Below are 20,147 nucleotides of genomic sequence, written 5' to 3'. Positions count from 1 at the left end.
ATTTATATATATTATATTTTATGTTTAATTTTGGCATATTAGATGTTGTATGATTAGTATTGATGAATAAAATGAAAAAATAGGAGCTTCGTTTCTTGTTCTAACATTCAATGGGGTGGGACTGGTAGTGAATTCCGAAGCAACGACGTTGGATGTAAATCTGAATGGCTATTCTGATCGATTGCTTGAAATCGAATTCATCACGATTTTGATCCATTCTCAGATTCCATAAAGGATTTGTGTTATTTATTAATTTATTCTAAAGAACCTATGATTTATTTTAGGACTTGATTATTGTTTCAATAAATAAAGGATTAAAAAAAAAAAAAAAAGAAGAAGAAGGCTGAGGCCTCCTCCTCCTATCACGGTTGCCTGGGGCTGGACCTTCCGTCTGTAACTGGTGGTCACCCACGCCTTGCCGCAGGCAAAGACCCCTTTATATATATATATATATATATATATTATATATTGGATCTCAGCGGTCCTCCCTCTTGATTGTTGGGAAAAGATGGCCGGAGACTTGGGAAGATGATGGCAGTCTGTCAATATGGGCTTTCGGGCGACTGCCGTCTAGATTTTCTTTAGGGGATGAAAGGTGTGAAATTCAAACCCCTGGATCTTGGTAAATCGGCGGTTGCCCCTCCCTATCTATGAAAATGAATTAGTCGGTCCTCGGAGAGGTCGACAGTCGGTAGATTGGGGTCTTTCGGTGAACGTCGACCCGGATTTAAGGGAGGAACGCCGACCCAGATTTAAGGGAGAAAAGCATCGGCTTGTGCCCGCTGTTCTCCCACCAATCACCCATCAAATTATTAATCCCCAATTCATCGGCAGTTGGGACAATGGTCTCAAGCTGGCCGTCGGTGGTATTGATTAGCCAGTGATACACCGACGGTGTTTATGGAAGTTTTCCACCGCCGGCCATGGAAAAAATATTAAGTGTTAGGGATGTGCTAGAATTCAACCTTATTCTACAATTTTTCCCCCATGCACAACTGATATGGTATCAGCATTCCTTGCAGTGCTCAGACGGTGGGCAACAATAATAGTGGTCCTCTCTAACATGATCCTATTCGGTGCTTCTTGAACGATGCGCTCAGACTCTGCATCCAATGCACTTGTTGCTTCATCAAGAAGTAAGATCTTAGGATCCTTCAAGATTGCCCGTGCAATCGCAATTCTTTGCTTTTGTCCCCCAGATAGTTGAGTTCCATGCTCACCAACCATTGTGTCAAGCACCTGTAAGACAGAAGCATAGCCATTCATCACAAATTGAAATCACACAAATCACTGAAAGCTGCCACAATTAATTCATTCAAAGGTAAAACGTGGAACAGCAATGAGTTTTTTTTTTTTTTTTTTTTGATACATTGGGCATCTTGTCAATGAAATTTGCGGCATCAGCAAGCTCGGATGCTCTCTTGATCTCTTCGAGTGTTGCATTTTCTTTACCATACATGATGTTCTCTCCGAAAGTTGTTGTGAATAAAGCAGGCTCTTGGCTAACAAGTCCGATTTTTCCTCTAATCCATCTGAGCCTCAGTTTCTTCAGGTTGATCCCATCTATAAGCACTTCACCGGCTTAAGGATCATAGAATCTCTCAACTAGACTAATCACAGTCGACTTCCCGCTGCCACTATGGCCATAGTTGTGCCGCTCGGAACATATAATGAGAAGCCATCAAATATTAAATGGCCAGGCCTCGTTGGGTAGCTGAAGCACACATCTTTCAGTTCAATTTCACCCCGGATGTCTTCCAACATAATCCCACTCATGTCGCGGGCATCAATCTCTGGTTTCATTTTGTTTGCTTCAACCATCTTATATGCTGCAGCTTGCCCTGCTGCAAATGCATTAATGTATCCTCTTTCTTGTGATGTGCTTTGTTGGGTTTTAGTTCACAGATTTATCATGTCAGAAAAGAAATTAAAGTTGTTCTACAGCTCTCCACTAATCCAGGCTTCCTGGGCCTGCCCTTTAGAGTTCTATAACAATGGCCTGCATATCATTCAAAAATCTAGTTGCATGCAAACCTGAACAATGAATGAAATGTGATAATTCCAAGATTTTGGGCGCCCTCAATCACGTGTTTAAGGGAAAAATCTGTTTAATGTTTTAAAGAGAGGCACGGCCATTACTAGATTGGTTACAATCCAGCAAAAACTATTCGACAATCTCCTTTGAAAAAGAATAATTTCCCAACCAATAAGCCCGATCCTCCTTATATTATCAGGTTTGCCTTATGCATTGAGGTATGGCCTATCGAATTCTTTAAATGTTCTAGCCATTCAATTGGTCTAGAATTCCTGGCCAAGGCAACTTCAGATGAAAAAGGAGTTTGTTGTGAAATCTAAAGAACTACTCGATGCGTAAGAACACTTATTTTATCAATTACACATTTTAAGCTAATGCAAAGCATGGAGCGGCGCTTAAAGAACCAACTTCGCCAAACCCTAGCTCCACAAAAGAAAAAAGAAGCTAGAGAGAGAGAGAGAGAGAGAGGAGCATATTGAGATCTTATTGACAAGTGATATCCAGATTGAATTACATCAGCTAACATGAATCCATACAGCCTTGGAAACTGTCATAGAAATTTCTTTTATTCATTGCACTAATATTTATGTTAAGAAGATAACCATATATAAACTCATGCTATTACTGATGTTTCTAATTAAATGGGGCATGTGCACTCTATGTATGTACCTGCTGTATAAGACAACTTCAATATGCCTTTATTAACAGTGCTAATTAATTCCAATCATGCAGTTTACTGATAGAAAAATGATTAAGATCCAGCACAATAATAAGGACGCAAATTGGTGTAACAAGATTCTCAAAACTTACGAAGGAAGGAAGCTATCCCTCGTCCAGCAGCCAGGTAGACAAATTTCAGAGACACCTAGAATAGGAATTTTAGATCCATTATAATACATAACAAATCAACCATAAGATTAAGAGCATGCTGCATCTTAAAAAAAATATAAATACAGTAACATTCATTGGTTCACCATAAATAAGAAAACAAGTTCCACCTGCCGCAGTTTTGTGCATTAACACGGAGTGTAGCTTTCAGTAATATGTAACTTGCAACATAACTTGCGAAAGGATGATAATTGATGAGACAGGATGTGCATGGTGAACTCACAAGCCTTTCTTTTAGATGACAATTGGCTTCTTTAAAATGTACTTCCCATGAAATCAAATGTCAATATCAAGTATAAAAAGAAAAATAATGAATGAACAATCTGTAAGATCACTTCATTAGTGAAGTTCCTTGGAAGTAATTTCCTAAGATCTCTCTTTTTGTTTAATACAATACAAGAATCCTGATGCATGCACGGGCTCGAGCATGTCCATTGTGAAGGATTATAATCCAGAGTTTGAAAGGGATAACTAATGCCACCTCTTGGTCATACTGGGAAGTATCAGTCAAGAGGGAATACAATGTGAAACAGGATGATTCTTGACCTAAGTTTTTCCAAGCATGACAATTGGCAACAACATCATACGGAGACATCATCATTCCATTTAATCATATGAGAAAAGAAGGCTTGTTACACCATGGGCTTAAAGTCTTTCTTCATCGATGTAATTTGCACCACATATTTCAGAGGGTCTCAGATAATATGAACTACTACAACATCACATAATCAAGACCCATGGATCCATTTGATTGTGCGAACAAATAATGCTTGTTATGACGTGGAGGCAGTTTGCACCTCATATTTCAATAGGTCTCAAATAGTCTGAACAATGGTCATTTGAGGTGAAAAAAATTAAAACTTTTTTAAGAGAAAAAAACAATTTAAATAAGATGAATGATACCTGGTTGAAATTTGTTGGAACAATACATGAAATTTCAGATGTGATTTAAGAAAACTAATGAGAGTTTTGATTGTAAAATTGTAAATAACTTAATAACATCAGAACATAAAATTAATCAAACCAGTGATGTCATAGAACCAACAAAATTTGTCATATATTTAAGCTCATGTCTCTAGTTAAAGTAGTGTGTTAGAGGTTGCTCAAGAGTATCTTTATGGGTTAACGTATATTTGGCTGCCTGACTGCATCGGCTTAGACTGGAGCATTTATGCAGAGTTCCTCATGTAATTTGATAATCAGATTCTCATGCTGCAGTCCATAAATGAGACTTTCAATTTGTGAGTAAAATCAGATCTCCCACCAAGATTTGGAGAGTATAGGACTTAAGCAACAACTAACCGTCACAAATCCAAGCTGCTCTTATAGCTTTAAATAAATTACATGATATATACCATGCACATAATCATCCACTTGCATAAAAATACATCTTATTTCTGCTAAAATAAAATTGATCCTTCTTTGAAAAAAAATCAAGATGATGTAGAGTATAATGAACTATGTGCATTATCATTCCAAAAAAGCTTAATATATAACTTTGCCATAACTACACCAGCTAAGCTTCAGAACACCATACATGCATGGTCATGGACGCAGGTTACTGTTCATGTATTGTTGGTGCATATAATTAGTAATTGCGATCAAGTTGCCTGAGATCAGAAATCCAGCAGAGCTTACCAAATCAACCTCAGTGGTCTAACCTTGGAGACACGGTGGACCACATCTCCAGCGTCAGCGTGTCCAAAGGCATTGACGAGCGTGCCAAAGATGAACCTGAGAGCACCGCACACAGGGAGGTGGCCCGAGTGGAGGTTAATTTCAACTTTGAACCTTAAAATTTAAATGGAAGGACGGCGTCACTCTACGATTTTTTTTAATAATAATAATTATTAAAAAAAAAAAAAAAAGCATTTGTATGTTGGTTTCACCATAAGGAAGCGTTGAGGAAGAAGAAAATCAAACGAACCTGTGCCTGATTTTTGAATTCCTGCCAGGCAAACCACTGAACCAGCTCCCAAGACTCGCGCCATTGACACAAGTTTAAATGAATTATGGAGGTCCAAAAAAATAAAAAATAAAATGCAATATCTATGCTATGAACTCCTGCAATGCGTCCATGCATCCATATTTTCTCATTATTCTTTTTCCATCACTTCATCCCCACCTTATTATTAGGAACTTATTTTTTTATGATTATTTACTATTTACTTATATAAATTTTTATTTTTAAAAATAAGATAGCAATGTATTGTGCATGTTATTTTGTAATTGTAACCCTAAAGAAACAAGGTTAGCATAATAATGCTGGGACGGCCAAATACTGGTTTCCGGAACTGAAATCATGATTAAGTAACATGTTCGATATTAGATAATATTTTTGTCCCTTTCGACGCATCTAGATATGTTTTTATAAAGGAAAAATGCTTTGATACTCCTAAAATCTCTCAAAAAAACCTTCTCCTTCATGGTTTTTCAGAATGAGAATGACAAAATTAAAATTTCAACCCTGATCAAACCATCTACATATCACGTTTGGCTCCAAAAACCAAGTTTACACCTGTTCCAAGAAAGCTTTCAAGTAAAAATAGCGATTTATAAATCCTACCAATATCATGACAATGAAACTATTGGCTTTATTACCATAAGCCCGAACCATGTGATAGTAGCGAGCAAAAGCAAGTAACCAACGATACAAGCGGACAATTAAAAGAAAATGGATGTTTATCCAAAAAAAAAAAAGGATAAATCTGAAATTACAAAGAAAATTTCTCCAATAAATTCTTGTATTTTAGAAATATCCTATGTAGCCCCTTTTAATTTATTGCTATTTAATATACTTCACATCATATACAATAACATATCAGAAATAAAATCTCATGCGAAGCTTACATGAATCTATTAATATATATATATATATATATATATATATTAAAATAAAGACATCAGTGTCTGTCCGTCATATTTTTATTTTCTCTCAAAGAACCTTCGGCCACCTGTCCACACAAAGTAGCTTTAAAGATGCGTATTCGACCACTCCAAGCTGCCCACCCATATAAAATATAGAGAAAAAATCAGAAAAAAAAATCGGAGAGGGCCGGAGCGCGGAGGGGGCCTCGCGGCGGGAGGCCATCGGTGGCGAAGGAGGCAGACGGAGAGGTCATGGTCGAAGGAGAGGGCAAGGCGTAGGACGCGAGCATAGATCTAAGCACCTTCTCGGAGGCAGAGGACAGCGAAGTAGTGGTTAAGGGCGACTGGGGAGTTAAATTGGGGCGGGTGGAGGACCGGAGGTGGGTTGGAGGGGAGTCCGAGGAAGAGACAAAGGAGTTGAGATGGCGAGAGGAAGAGATAGTGGAGTGGGTGGGTGAGGGCCGGAAGGAGAAGGGTTTTAGACTGGGGATAGATGGGAGGATGAGCAGAAATAAGTAGGGACAAATAAGGAGGAGAGGTGGAAGCAGCCATGGGATGGAAGAGACGAAGAGGTTGGGAGTTGTGAACTGTGAAAGGGATTAATATGGTTTGCAAATGGGCTTGATTTGATTGGGTTCATCGGACCATCATAGGGATCAAACATTGCATAACTAACAACTTTTTCTGAATAAAAAAAAAAAGAATCCATAATTTTTTGAATAGACTAGTGACATGATCATAAATTTGGAAGACTCTCAAATGCAAAATCATACATCTTCGAGTAGGCTCGATGCCAAGATTATCGTAGGCATGCAGAATCGCAATTCATAAAAAATTTATCAAAAGAATTGAAATATCGTAAGTGGTCGCAGCACTACTCCATATATATATATATATATGGAGTTTCAATATATAAGAATTAGAATATTAGAAGCAGATCTACATGGCATTGTTACGTTCCATGCATTTTTATATTTGGTTGATTTTATTTTACATAATTTTAGGCAAATATTATTAATAAAATAATATATTTATATTATTAAAATATATATTATTTTATGTACATAAGAATGCTTGAGTACGTAAAAGAACTCCAAATGATAGACTCCCAAGACTTGGTAGTTGGTACTGGTATGGGCATGACATAAACTCTCTTCTGCTATATTGGCAGACATTTGACAAATGTATCTTGCTTGTCCTCGTGGATGAGCTCGATGATGAGGCTAGTGATCTTGCGAGTAGATTGCTAATAGATCATGCCCTCGAAGATAGTGTGGGTTTTCAGAGCGGAGTCAGATCCAAGCCACGAATATGTGAGCAGACGTCGATACGTTCAATTCGAATAAGGTCTGAGCTCTCTGAGAGCCTCTTGAGCTCTGCCACAGCAACAGAAAGGAAGAAAAAAGAGCGAGTTCTGAAGAAAAAGAACAAATTAAAGAAGAACGAATGCTAATACAGAAAGGGATCGAAGATTTTAGGAAGAGCTAGCCCACAAGAGATCCATGAGAAACCTCAAATTTAAAAAAATAAAATAGCTTACAATCTACACTATACATAAAATATATTATTTTATTTTTTAATTATTTTTAAAATATATATAAAATAGATATTAATAAATTAATAAAATAAAATATTTTTTTAAAAAAAATCATATCCTATACATCGTATGGGGTTATAAGTTAGTTTAATCTTATTCTTAATTAAATTTTCATTTCAAGAAAAACTAAACTGCTTGTTTACCCCAAAAAAAAAAAAAAAAGCTATAGTGCAAGTTGCCAATCTGAACCGTAAGCAGCGTAAATAATAAACTGTGTAATAATGGTCCAGAGGATCACGTCCCGCAGAGAGGCTGACGTTGTGGAGTGTGGATTCAGCGAACCACGCGGCTTACAGTGCCAACGGTTCCAGAGCCACGTCAAATACTTATCCACTCAAGCAAACAATGCCATGCATGTCAAAGCTTTTCTTCTTGGTCAAGATGATGGATGACTCTATCTTGCTGGACGTGATGAAGAATCTCATCTGGGATAAATAAAAGCTCGATTTTTTTATCAGGGTTTTAATGAGAGTCCTTTTCTTAAATAATATATAAAAAAAATTTAATTATAAAAATAATTCAATCTTTAATTTATTTATCGATTTGATGCAAAAACGATAAAACGCCATTCAAAATGACGTTTTATCTTCCACGTCACCCACCCTCATTTTTCACGTAAACCATGTGAAAAAATAAATAAATAAATAAAAACCCCATTTGGTATGTTGTTTTTAAAAATGCTATTTCATACGGTATTTTTAAAAACGTCATATCATTTGGCGCTTTTAAATATTCTCAAAAAAAAATAAAAAAATATCAAAAAATAAAAATTATAATTTTAAATTTTTTAAAAAATAAAAATTATAATTTTGATAAAAATAAAAATTATCTTTTTATTTTAAATTATCTTTTTATTTCAAATTATCTTTTCAAATTATCTTTTTAAAAAATATATGAAAAAAATTATTGTAAAAAAAAATTAAAAATATCATAAAAAAAGAATTGAAAAGAAATAGAAATTATAATTCAAAATTTTAAGAAAATAAAAATTTTAAATTTAATTCAAATAAATATCATCATTTCATATTACAATCTCGTTTTCGAATTAATTTTTTTAAAAAAATATCATAAAAACAAAATTAAAAAAAATTAAAAATTAAAAATTATAATTTGAAATAATTTTTTAAAAAATATGTAAAAAAATAAAAAAATAAAAAAAATAGCATAAAAAAGTAAAATATTTTTAAAAATAAGAAAAAATAAAAATTATAATTTTAAATTTAAAATAAATTAATTTTTTAATTTTAATTAAAATAAAAAATATTATTTCAAATTACTTTCTTCATTTCAAATTATTTTTTTAAAAAAACATTCCAAACAAAGAAGTAAAAAATGAGAAAAAAATATAAATTTAAAATTTAAAATTTAAAAAATAAAAATTCTAATTTTAATTCAAATAATAAAATAATTTTAAATTATTTACTCTATTTAAAATTAATTTTTTTAAAAAATATTCCAAAAAAAATCTTAAAAAACTAAAAAAATAAAATATACCATAAAAAAAGATAAGATGAGAAAGAAATGTGAAAAAATATAAGTTATAATTTTAAATTTTAAAAAATAAAAATTTAAATTTAAATTTAAATAAAAAATATCATTTTAAATTACTTTTCCCATTTAAAATTAAATTTAAAAAATTAAAAAGAATTTAAAAATTAAAAAAATAAGAAGTACCATAAAGAAGCAAAAAATTTAAAAAAATAGAAAAAAAACAAAAATTATAAATTTAAATTTAGAAAAAATTAAAATTTTAATTTTAATTAAAATAAAAAATATCATTTCAAATTATTTTCTTCATTTCAAATTATTTTTTTTAAAATATTCCTAACAAAGAAGAAAAAAATGAGAAAAAAATAAAAAGTATATATAAATTTTAAAAAATATAAATTCTACTTTTAATTCAAATAGAAAAGATAATTTTAAAATATTTTTGTTATTTAAAATTAAAATATATCATTAAATTAAAAAATTAAATATTGATTTGAATTCCAAAAAATTTAAAAAAATGTCATAAAAAAAGTGAATAAAAGGAGAAAAAATGATAAAAAAATAAAAATTATAATTATAAATTTTTTAAAAAATTAACTTTAATTCAAATAAAAAATTATCATTTCAAATTACTATCCCCATTTTAAATTAATTTTATTTATTAAAAAATCACATAAAAATAACTAAAAAAATTTAAAAATTAAAAATACCATAAAAAAAGAAAAAAAATATTGAAAGAAAATACCAAAAGAAATGGCATTTTTGAAAAATACTAAATATTTTGATTTTGATTTTGTCATAGATTTCTCTAAGAAAATGGTCAGTACTCGAGTTCGTGTACTACTGTATTATGATGGCATGATATAGAATGATGAAACTGGTATGCAGTACAGTCACCCTGCAAATCAGATGATTAGAGTATCTTCATCATTATCACGTAAAAAATTATTGGACCATTTATACAGCAGTATTCCTGTAGACAAAGAAAAATATGAAATAAAATTGAAATGAAAATCTCCTAATCTGTCGGAACAGTTAATGCATAGCAATTATATCTTAGTTCCAATTGATGACGATGAAGATGTCGAAGAAATGCTGACCTTTCCTTTAAAATATTCAGAATATCGATTTTTACAATTATATATTGAAAATGAAGATGTACCGAGCTTTAGATACTATAGTCGGCTTTTAACTCAAGCGGACAATAATGTTGGGCTGGGCCTTCCTCACCTTTCGTAACTCATATAGTGCAAACCGATAGTATTGAGACCGTATTTGCAGAACAACATTCCACTATTGCTGGTCCTAGTTGTCCAATTATTCAAAGTCCTATGGTGACTTCTCCTGTGTCTTCTGTTATGGTGACTTCTCCTTTGCTAGAAGTAGTGGTAAGTGCGGAAGACGACACTCATATAGAGAATGATGACTGGATAGTCGGTGGAATAAATTCTGATAATCTAAGCTTTGAGTCAGATGAAAGTAGAGATGAAGACTATTGGATGGATGAGGACAGTAGCAGTAATGATGATGATGGTGAAGATAAGAATAATGATGAAGATGTTCAGGCTAATATTAATGTGGGAGAACCTCAACCTCGTTTGTACGAACCTTCATAATTTTTTAACGATATAAATTTAGATGATGGTGGTTGTGTTAGTGCTGGTCGAAGATTGAACTCTGACTATCAGTTTTGAGACTCCTCGATGACTGAATTTTTTAAAGGTCTAATATTTGAGAATAAAGATTATGTAAGGAGAGCTGTTGATCTTTATCACATTATGAAGCATCGGACATACAATGTAGTTCAGTCGCATTCGAAATTATGATCCGTACGATGCGCATCATCAGATAATGTTCAAAATTATAAATGGAGGCTTCGTGATGCATTGTTGAAAAAACATGGATATTTTCAAATCACAAAATATAAGGGTCCTCACACTTGTTTGTTTACGGGGTTGAGTCGAGACCACAAACATGTCAGTGGAAGGATGATTGGCACACTAATCCGACATATTATTGAGAAAGATTCCGGTGTTAAAGTTGAAGTTATTGTGGCAACCGTTAATAATCAATTTCAATATACAGTGTCATACAGGAAAGCATGGTGTAGAAAGCAGAAGGCATTGGTTGAACTTCAACATGCAAATTACTCTACTATATAGAGAATGGGAGCCGTCTTATACTAAATTATCCTACTATATGACTGCACTTCAACATGCAAATCCCGATACAGTTGTTTCATAAATTTTTTTTCAAATTATAAATTTCAATATCCGAGTTTTAAATTATATTTTTTGAGTTTTCAAACTATCTATCCAGAGTTTTACGTATTGCCATCCTGTAATCAGCATTAATGGCATGCACTTGTATGGAAAGTTTAAAGGTAAGATGTTAATTGCAACAGGAATTGATACAAAGAATGGAATATTTTCATTAGCATATGCAATTATGGATGAGGAGACGACTACAAGTTGGAGTTGGTTTCTTTTCCAGCTCAGAACACATATCGTCAAAGATAAAAATGGAATATGCTTAATTTCTGACAGACATCCCGATATATTAAATGTCATCGCAGATGAGTCTATTGGATGGAGTCCACCACATGCCTATCACCGATACTGCTTAAGACATATCTGCAGTAATTTCAACATATTTTAAAAATGTGCAGCTGAAAAAAGCAGTATGGCAAGTAGGAAGCACTCATAAAGTTTGCAAGTTCAACTTTATGGATAGGATTAGAACAGTGAATGAAGAGGCTTGGAACTGGTTGTTCGAGATAGAAAAGAAGAAGTGGACGTTGGCACATGATGATGGCCTGTGCTATGGTGTCTTAACTACAAATTTATCGAAGGTTTTTAACAGTATTTTATGAGGAGCTAGAAATGTGCCAATTACAGCTTGTGTTCAAATGACATTTTATCGTCTTGTGAAACACTTCAATACGAAACATGCCCAAGCCTTGAGATATGTAGAGGACAAATTCAAATAATCTTTTTACTTATGTTACAATTAAGATTGCTGAGGATCAAGTTAAAGCTAACCAGTACCGAGTAACAGCATTCAACCTTCAAAGAGGCATATATGAAGTGCTTACGAGGAGAGCAAGCACAGAATTATGAGGTGGAGGAAATTTCTATATTGTTACTTTAGCTGAAAAAAAATATTCTTCTGAAAAGTGGAGCATGTACAAATATCCATGTTCACACGTTTTAGCTGTGTGTCAAGAAATTGCTGTATATTTTAGTGATTTGTGGATGATGCATATACAATTGCAGCATATATGAATGCTTGGAGCGGTGATTTTAATCAATTACCACATGAAGATTATTGGATGCATACACGTATGTTCAAATGTATTCCTGATTATCATCGTTTGAGACCCAAGCAGAAAGGTAGACCAAAGTCAACAAGACTACGAAATGAGATGGATGATAGACAAATAAAAAGTAAGAATCACTGTGGTATTTGTAAGGAACAGGGTCATGACCGCCGTCGCTGTCCTAGGATACTTCAACACATTTCAACTTCAAGCAGTGGAAGAAATTAAAGGCTCTGAACATGTATTTTCGTCATTATTTTATGTATTTCTGTGTGATTGTATTTGAATATACGTGTTTAATATCTAGAGATGAACTAAATTTTGTATTTAAATTATATTGTGTGACAATATTGTATTTAAAATATATTTCTCATAAAATGAATGGCTATCATATTTCTTATTTTTTAATACACTTGTGATAATATCATTATTTTAGATTCATCAGCGTATTATGGCTTACGATCCGCGACATTCCGATCCTCGAGACAGTAGTATTCTTACATTGCAGGAGCACCATCGATCACAGACTATTTTAGATGGCGGCGTAAGCATTCCAATCCTATTTACTTTTCAATTTTTTTTTAAAAAAATCATATACATTATCTAATTATTATATTTTATTGCAGGAGCCCAGATACTTTCGTCTACGACGATCCGATGCTGACTTCTGGAGGACAGAGGACATCCCACATAGAGTGCTGGATTATTTACGATATCTTAGATTTTATGGAGTATATTGGATTGGTCGTATACAGATGGACGTTGGTCTTATTACTACTTTGCTTAAGAGATGGCGTCCAGAGACACACACATTTCATCTTTTATTTGGTGAGGCGATCATCACTTTACAGGATGTCAGCATCTTTACTGGACTACCAGTTGATGGCGATCCAGTTATCGAAGTTGATCCCACGTTTACCATTCCGGAGTGACAGGCTTTGTGCTTGCGATTGCTAGGGTTTGAGCCCGGCGCACACTTTTTCGATCATTCACGACTCAAGATTGAGTGTTTAGATGATCGTTTTCGATATTTTCATATTACGGATGATGCACCAGAGGAGATGGTGCAGCAGTATGTTAGGGGTCAGGTGCTGCGGTTGTTAGGTGGTGTCCTGTTATCCAATACTTCATCGAATAAGATGAAGTTGATGTTTTTGCCATTATTAGAGGATTTAGACTTCGCTCGTAGACTCAGTTGGGGCAGTGCAGTACTAGCTTGCCTGTATAGAGTTATGTGTCGAGGTTCTTATGCTGATCAGAGCGAGATTGATGGTTATCTTGTATTATTACAGGTATATGAATTAAAAATTTTTATTTTTAATATTTAATTATATTTCATATTAGGTATATCATGTATGATTTTTTTGAAATTTGCAGATTTTGGTATGGGAGTATATGCCAACTATCAGTCTATTATGATGACAATTGCTCGAGATGCCATCAGAGCAGCATGATCCTGATGTTTCATTCAGACTAAACGGACCATTAGGATATAGGTATAAAAATATTATTTTTTTTATTTGAAACTTACAGTTTTAAATCCGATAAAATTTATTTAACATAAGTAGATTGTGAAACAGATGGAACGTTGCATTCAACGTTCATCACGTATCGACGAGAGTGGCACGGATTTATAGGTGCCAGTTGGATACATTAGTTGATATATATAGACGGATAAATTTTAAATTTTTTACAAATATCATTTTACAGTATTCATAATCTATTAAAATTTTAGCTTACTAATTTTTTTTATTTTAACTCTATCAGTTTTTGTGGGAGCCATATACAGATGAGATATTGGCTATATTACCGCAGATATGTACAATTGGACATGATATATGGACTGCTAGGGTGCCACTTATTTATTTCGATGTGGTAGAGTGGTATCTTTCCGATCGTGTCCTGGAGTAGTTTGGTCAGATTCAGGGCATCCTAGAGTAGTTTGATACTAGTCAGGGACTTCATCGTATTGATCGATAAGGGAGAACTCGTATTAACTGGCGTATCAGACATGCAGAGTACATCGATATTTGGGATGCACGTCGAGATCACATTGTTCATGGTGATCCCATTTTGAGAGGCCGTTCATATATCGAGGACTACATGGCTTAGTTTTTTAGCATTACAATGCGAGTCATTGGACAGCCTCGGTATGCAGTTCCCGGACACGAGGGCGAGAGTTCTGCTGTGCGTCTTTTGATAAGACTACGAAAATTAGTTTATGTTGTTTGTATTATATTTTTATTTTATATTTTACAGTATATTGACTATTTTATTTTTATTTTATAGACTGATTCTATGTCGGATCTTGTGTTGGACGCTCGTCGTGCTTTATCTACGACTGATGAGGACGAACGGATTTTGACACTGCGTGAGATAGAGAGAACAAATTTCGGAACATTGGTGGTGATTGGTGTTGATCCATTTAGCTATGCGCCTTGGTATAGAGCAGTCGATACGTCAGATATGAGATATACGCCGTCACCATATGTTCCATATATGCCATCACCGCATATTCCGCAAATGTTATCACTAGATGCTGCACAGATGCCATCGCCTTTTGATCCACATATGGCAGCGCCTTCTTCTTCCTACATCCCCAGATGACATCATCGGATACCATTTGGCCACATGACTATGATACTTTCTTTTTAGGCCCATCCGTGTATCCAGATGAGAAGATTGAGCGGGTCGCTCAGTCCGTAGATGATCGGACAGCATCAGTTATTCCTGAGTAGCATGACCAACAGACCTCCACTAATATAGGGGAGGAGCCATCACAGCAAAAGCAGGAGCAGCCATTGAGGACCTTCCTGAGAAGGTCCAAACGACCACGGGCACCACGATGTCCTTGTGGGACTTAGTCTTTTTTAGATTTATACTTAGTATTTTTGAAACTTTTATTGTACTATTTTTTGTACGTTTGATATTTTATTATATTTAATATTATTAATTATTAATTTTATTTTATATTATTTAATTTCAAGTGATCGAATATTATGCTTTGTAGATATGAATACACATACATTAATGTGTCTCAGAACATTAAGAGAGAAAAAGTTATGCTAAAAGGGCTATAAAAATTATAACATAAATAATAATAATATATCAGATAATTTAATTATGAGATGAATCAGACCGCACTGGTACATCTCGATCTGGTACGGACACGAACAGCTACGTACAATGCGGTATGAAAAAAATTAATTAATTTGAAATGAAGAAAGTAATTTGAAATAATGTTTCTTATTTGAATTAAAATTAAAATTTTTATTTTTTTAAATTTAAAATTATAATTTTTATTTTTTTCTCATTTTTCTTTTTTATGATATTTTTTAATTTTTTAAATTTTTTAAGATTTTTTGGGGATATTTTTTTAAAAAATTAATTTTAAATGAGAAAAATAATTTGAAATTATATTTTTTATTTGAATTAACATTTGAATTTTTATTTTTTAAATTTTAAAATTATAATTTTTATTTTTTTCTCATTTTTTTCTTCTTTGCTTGAAATATTTTTTAAAAAAAATAATTTGAAATGAAAAAAGTAATTTGAAATGATATTTTTAATTTTAATTAAAATTAAAGATTTTATTTCTTCTAAATTTAAAATTATAATTTTTATTTTTTCTCATTTTTTAAAATTTTTTGCTTCTTTATGGCACTTTTTATTTTTTTTATTTTTTTGACATATTTTTTTTTTAAATTAATGGGAAAAGTAATTTGAAATGATGTTTTTTATTTGAATTATAATTGAAATTTTTATTTTTTTAAATTTTAAATTATAACTTTTACTTTTTTCATTTCTTTATCATTTTTTCTTTTTTTATGATATATATATTTTTTAATTTTTTAATATTTTCTTTAAAATATTTTTTAAAAAATTAATTTTAAATGAAAACAATAATTTAAAATTATCTTTTTTATTTGAATTAAAATTAAAATTTTTATTTTTTAAAATTTAAAATTATAATTTTTATTTTTTTCTCTTTTTTTCTCATTTTTTTCTTCTTTGTTTGAAATATTTTTTTAAAAAATAATTTAAAATGGAAAAATAATTTTAAATGATATTTTTTTATTTTAAATAAAATTAAAAATTTTATTTTTTAAATTAAAAATTATAATTTTTATTTTTTTCATATTTTTTGAAATTTTTTACTTTTTTATGATATTTTTTTTAATTTTTTATTTTTTTTGACATATTTTTTTAAAAAACTTAATTTCAAATGGAGAAAGTAATTTGAAATGATATTTTTTATTTGAATTAAAATTAAAATTTTTATTTTTTTAAATTTTAAATTATAATTTTTATTTTTTTCTCATTTTTTTATATTTTTTTAATTTTTTAAGATTTCTTTTTATAATATTTTTTTAAAAATTAATTTTAAATGGACAAAATAATTTAAAATTATCTTTTTTATTCATATTAAAATTAAATTTTTTATTTTTTAAAATTCATTCAAATTTATAATTTTTATTTTTTTCTTATTTTTTTATTTTTTTCTTTTATAATATTTTTTTAAAAAAATTAATTTGAAAAAAAATTATAATTTGAAATGATGATTTTTATTTGAATTAAAATTAAAATTTTTATTTTTTTTAAATTTAAAATTATAATTTCTATTTTTTTTAATTCTTTTTTATGATATCTTTAATTTTTTTTTACAATAATTTTTTTTAGATATTTTTTTCAAAAGATAATTTAAAATGAAGATATTAATTTGAAATGATAATTTTTATTTTTATCAAAATTATAATTTTTATTTTTTATAAATTTAATTTTTTTATTTTTAATATTTTTTTTGAAAAAAAATTAAAATCATCAAAATAACTGATATTTTTTAAAATACTATTTGGAATGATGTTTTAAAAAAAATTATTTATTTGGATGACGTGACGCTGATAAAATATCATTCAAAATGATATTTTATCTTTTTTACATCAATCTGATAAATAAATTAAAAATTATATTATTTTTATAAATATTTTTTTTTTAAATTAATTAGGTAAAGCACTCCTAATAACATAATGTCCAACATTCATGCCATCAATCTAGCGTCTGTTACACGAAATCTATATTTCCACCGATACATGGTCGGCTTCCAGGCTTTAAACAAAGTATTTAGCTGTTGCACCATAAAGCCTAGCTGCTGTCATATCGTGATCCAAAAGAAAAGACGAGAAAAGAAAAAGACCAAATGCATAAAATTTACACCCAGTTTTGCTTGGAGAATGATATGATCCATATGCCCGAGGAGAGAGCAAGTTTCTGTGCAACAGACCCGGGGAATTTTAGATTGTATCGTTTTCCTTCCTCCCTGCAAGGATCCTGGAGATCTGCAGACCTCGACTGAAGGCTTGATTGAAGAGCAAGCGCGTCTGAAATTCTGAAACGAAGGGGAACCATGATAACACAACAATGGGCATGAAGATTACGATTCCCATTGTGTATTCATACGCTCTTCCCAGCTCCTGGATTGAGTCCCAGAATCCCAACCTCCTGACGAGCAGCCTGGATGCTTGTGCTATCTGATGAGCAATGTACGCAGAATCAAATTAGCAGACAGCAGTAGATTAATTTGATACAACAGGTCATAATTTTGAGGATGCAGCAACGAGATGGAAGCGGAAGCTCTCACCAGAAGAAGAGACCAGCCAGTCGGCACGAAGCCGAGAATCCCAGCAAACACGTCAGATATTGTGAGGCCACAGACCACAAATAAGACGGTCATCACGGATACAAATCCAAGGAAGAGAAGGCCTTTGAGGATCCGAAACATAAGCTGAAAATCCGTAGCAAATCTTTGCCTTCCCACCGAAACCATCTGAAAAAAAACATGATATGTTAACACTAATGAAATTGATGAAGGAAAAACAGAAGTTCAAAAAGACTGGTATGCTTCTGCTAGCGAGGACAAAGACTGGCTTCTTTGATTTCGTTTACTAAATAGCATCAGCAAAGAAATTACATGAACATGTGGGTTCCTTTTTATCTGCACTCGAGTGATGTGGCACGTGCCATGCCAATGGTTGGAACTAGTTGTATATGTGAGTGCTTCTAATGAAGCACGTAGAACTGACTCCACTGCCTGTTAAATTACATCTATATCATGCGATAGGATAAAAGCTACCACCTAACTGCAAGCATTAAATGCGTACCTTCAGAACTATTAGAACGGTCAACATAACAAACCATGATAATCCGTACACCTAAGAGATGACAGTAGAGCATAAGATTAGATGTGGGAGTTAAACAGAACCAAAGCTTCGCATATAATGGAAGATAAAAAAAAAAAATACCAGAATACTTCTGCTGTGATGGGCTATGTTCAGGTGGTAAACAATTCCATATTGGTATATCAAAAAGCGAAGGGCCAGGATGATTTCAAGCACTCGTCCACGGATGCTCGTGTATTTTAGGTGTTCTTGTTCACTCTGCCACCAAGATTCCCAACTCCTATCAACTGGAATGCCAATTCCACCACGGTTTCCCATCCACCTTTTCCAGTCTGTCCAGTCATCGACCGTTTTCTGCCACTCAAATCCTGAGGGATTGAACACAAAAGGTGCAAACAACCACGAGGCAACCAAGAACCACATGGAAACTGTGATGAACAAGTATAGAGTTGAACTTCGGTATGCTTGCCCATAGACTTCATATACAACCAACAATATCATGAGCTCTAACCCCTTAACAAAATGGCTGCGGGAATACAACCGATAATTTTCAGCAAATTTTGCATGAAATACCACAAACCCACGGCCTGTTGCTCTATATTTAGCACCTCCATGCAGTAGTGTTCTCCCATAATAGTGAGCCTTGGTTCCAAGCTGAAAGGTAAAGAAAACAGAGGCCAGCTGCAGCTGCATGATTATAAATTCACCCACTGCTGTGCGAAATCCCTTCTCTAAGCCGATTTCCATTACCATAGGCAGAACCAGCAACAAGCCAAGCTGGAAAACAGATTGGGGAGCAAGAGCACTTTCAAGAGCCTTGCTATTTTGAACAGTTGGATTTTCCAGAATCGACCTTTCCAAACCACTCATGACTAAATACAAACGCCCGTATAAGAAGACATACACAGTAAGTACTGTAACCTGACAGTCAGAGATTGACCAAGGGACCAAATTTATCCTCAGAAGAAAGATATGGAAAACAAAAAGAAAAGCTCCAGCTTTAAGCAAAAAGATGAAAGCACAAGCAACTCATACATCTGTCACATTACAGTTCTAATTTCTACTTTATATTAACAGTTTATCTGGTAAGTTTCACAAGCATGGATCTGATCCTGTCATCTTAGTATAGACATGCTTCTTGCCATACTGACAAGCTTTTGTGACTGTGTACTCTGATGAGAATAGTATCCTGCCTAGATAAAAAAGAAAACCTGCTGTCAAATATGAAACTCAAGCTTCCAATGGTCTAGGTAGCTGAGGATACGAACAAATATTTTGACAGAGTATTTCAGTAGAATGCGACTTGAAAAGTGTCATAATTTTTGGCTTTGACTGGATTTCAAGTCATTCAAGGAGCGACGGAGAGCTCTTTCAATGCTTGACACAATGCAAATGATTCTTTAGCAAGCTTTATGTTTTCTAAAGCTATCTTATCATTGTATTGGCACAATTATGGTTTTTCAGTATGCATCATTCCCTAAGCATGCATCATAGTTTATTTCCGACATGTACACTTCTTTTTGGGACCTTCCAATACCAGTTGGCAAACTTTATGGCCATATTTTATGACTTAAAAAAGGTGTAACAAACCTAAGCCTGGTATATTAGCATGAGTTGCTGTAATCCACCAACATGCTCCCTTGCCAAAACTAAGTGAGTTTCATGTCTATGATAATTTCAGCATTACATGAAGATGAACCCTAAAGGTCAGAATCAAGTTTCACCATCTCAGTACCGGATCCCATACCAACAGAATCCTATTATAGTGTAGATATG

General features: G+C 32.6%; 1 protein-coding gene and 1 long non-coding RNA gene across 4 annotated transcripts in view; both read right to left on the bottom strand.

The window, feature by feature from the left end:
* Positions 1-843: 843 nt before the first annotated feature.
* Positions 844-6,635, bottom strand: LOC109506292 (uncharacterized). Of its 3 annotated transcripts, none has more exons than XR_012139005.1 (4): positions 4,851-6,635; positions 4,562-4,714; positions 2,846-2,900; positions 844-1,239 (listed from the first exon to the last, which is right to left on the bottom strand). It is a non-coding gene; the product is annotated as an uncharacterized lncRNA (long non-coding RNA). The 3 variants fall into 3 exon arrangements; XR_012139006.1 differs by having other exon boundaries at positions 4,562-4,657; XR_012139004.1 differs by having other exon boundaries at positions 4,562-6,633.
* Positions 6,636-17,215: 10,580 nt separating this feature from the next.
* Positions 17,216-20,147, bottom strand: part of LOC105046415 (callose synthase 7) — a 36,391-nt gene continuing 33,459 nt past the window's right edge. Inside the window, exons 40-43 of the mRNA XM_010924996.4 lie at positions 18,495-19,292; positions 18,354-18,404; positions 17,834-18,019; positions 17,216-17,723 (exon numbers count right to left, since the gene is read on the bottom strand). Coding sequence (XP_010923298.1) covers positions 17,487-17,723; positions 17,834-18,019; positions 18,354-18,404; positions 18,495-19,292 — 1,272 coding nt within the window. The 3' untranslated portion in view covers positions 17,216-17,486. The remainder of the gene's footprint in view (positions 17,724-17,833; positions 18,020-18,353; positions 18,405-18,494; positions 19,293-20,147) is intronic.

Source organism: Elaeis guineensis, chromosome 2 (assembly GCF_000442705.2).
Source record: "Elaeis guineensis isolate ETL-2024a chromosome 2, EG11, whole genome shotgun sequence".
NCBI lineage: Eukaryota > Viridiplantae > Streptophyta > Magnoliopsida > Arecales > Arecaceae > Elaeis > Elaeis guineensis.
Note: the sequence above shows the minus strand (reverse complement) of the source record. Positions and strands in the feature narration are given on the sequence as shown.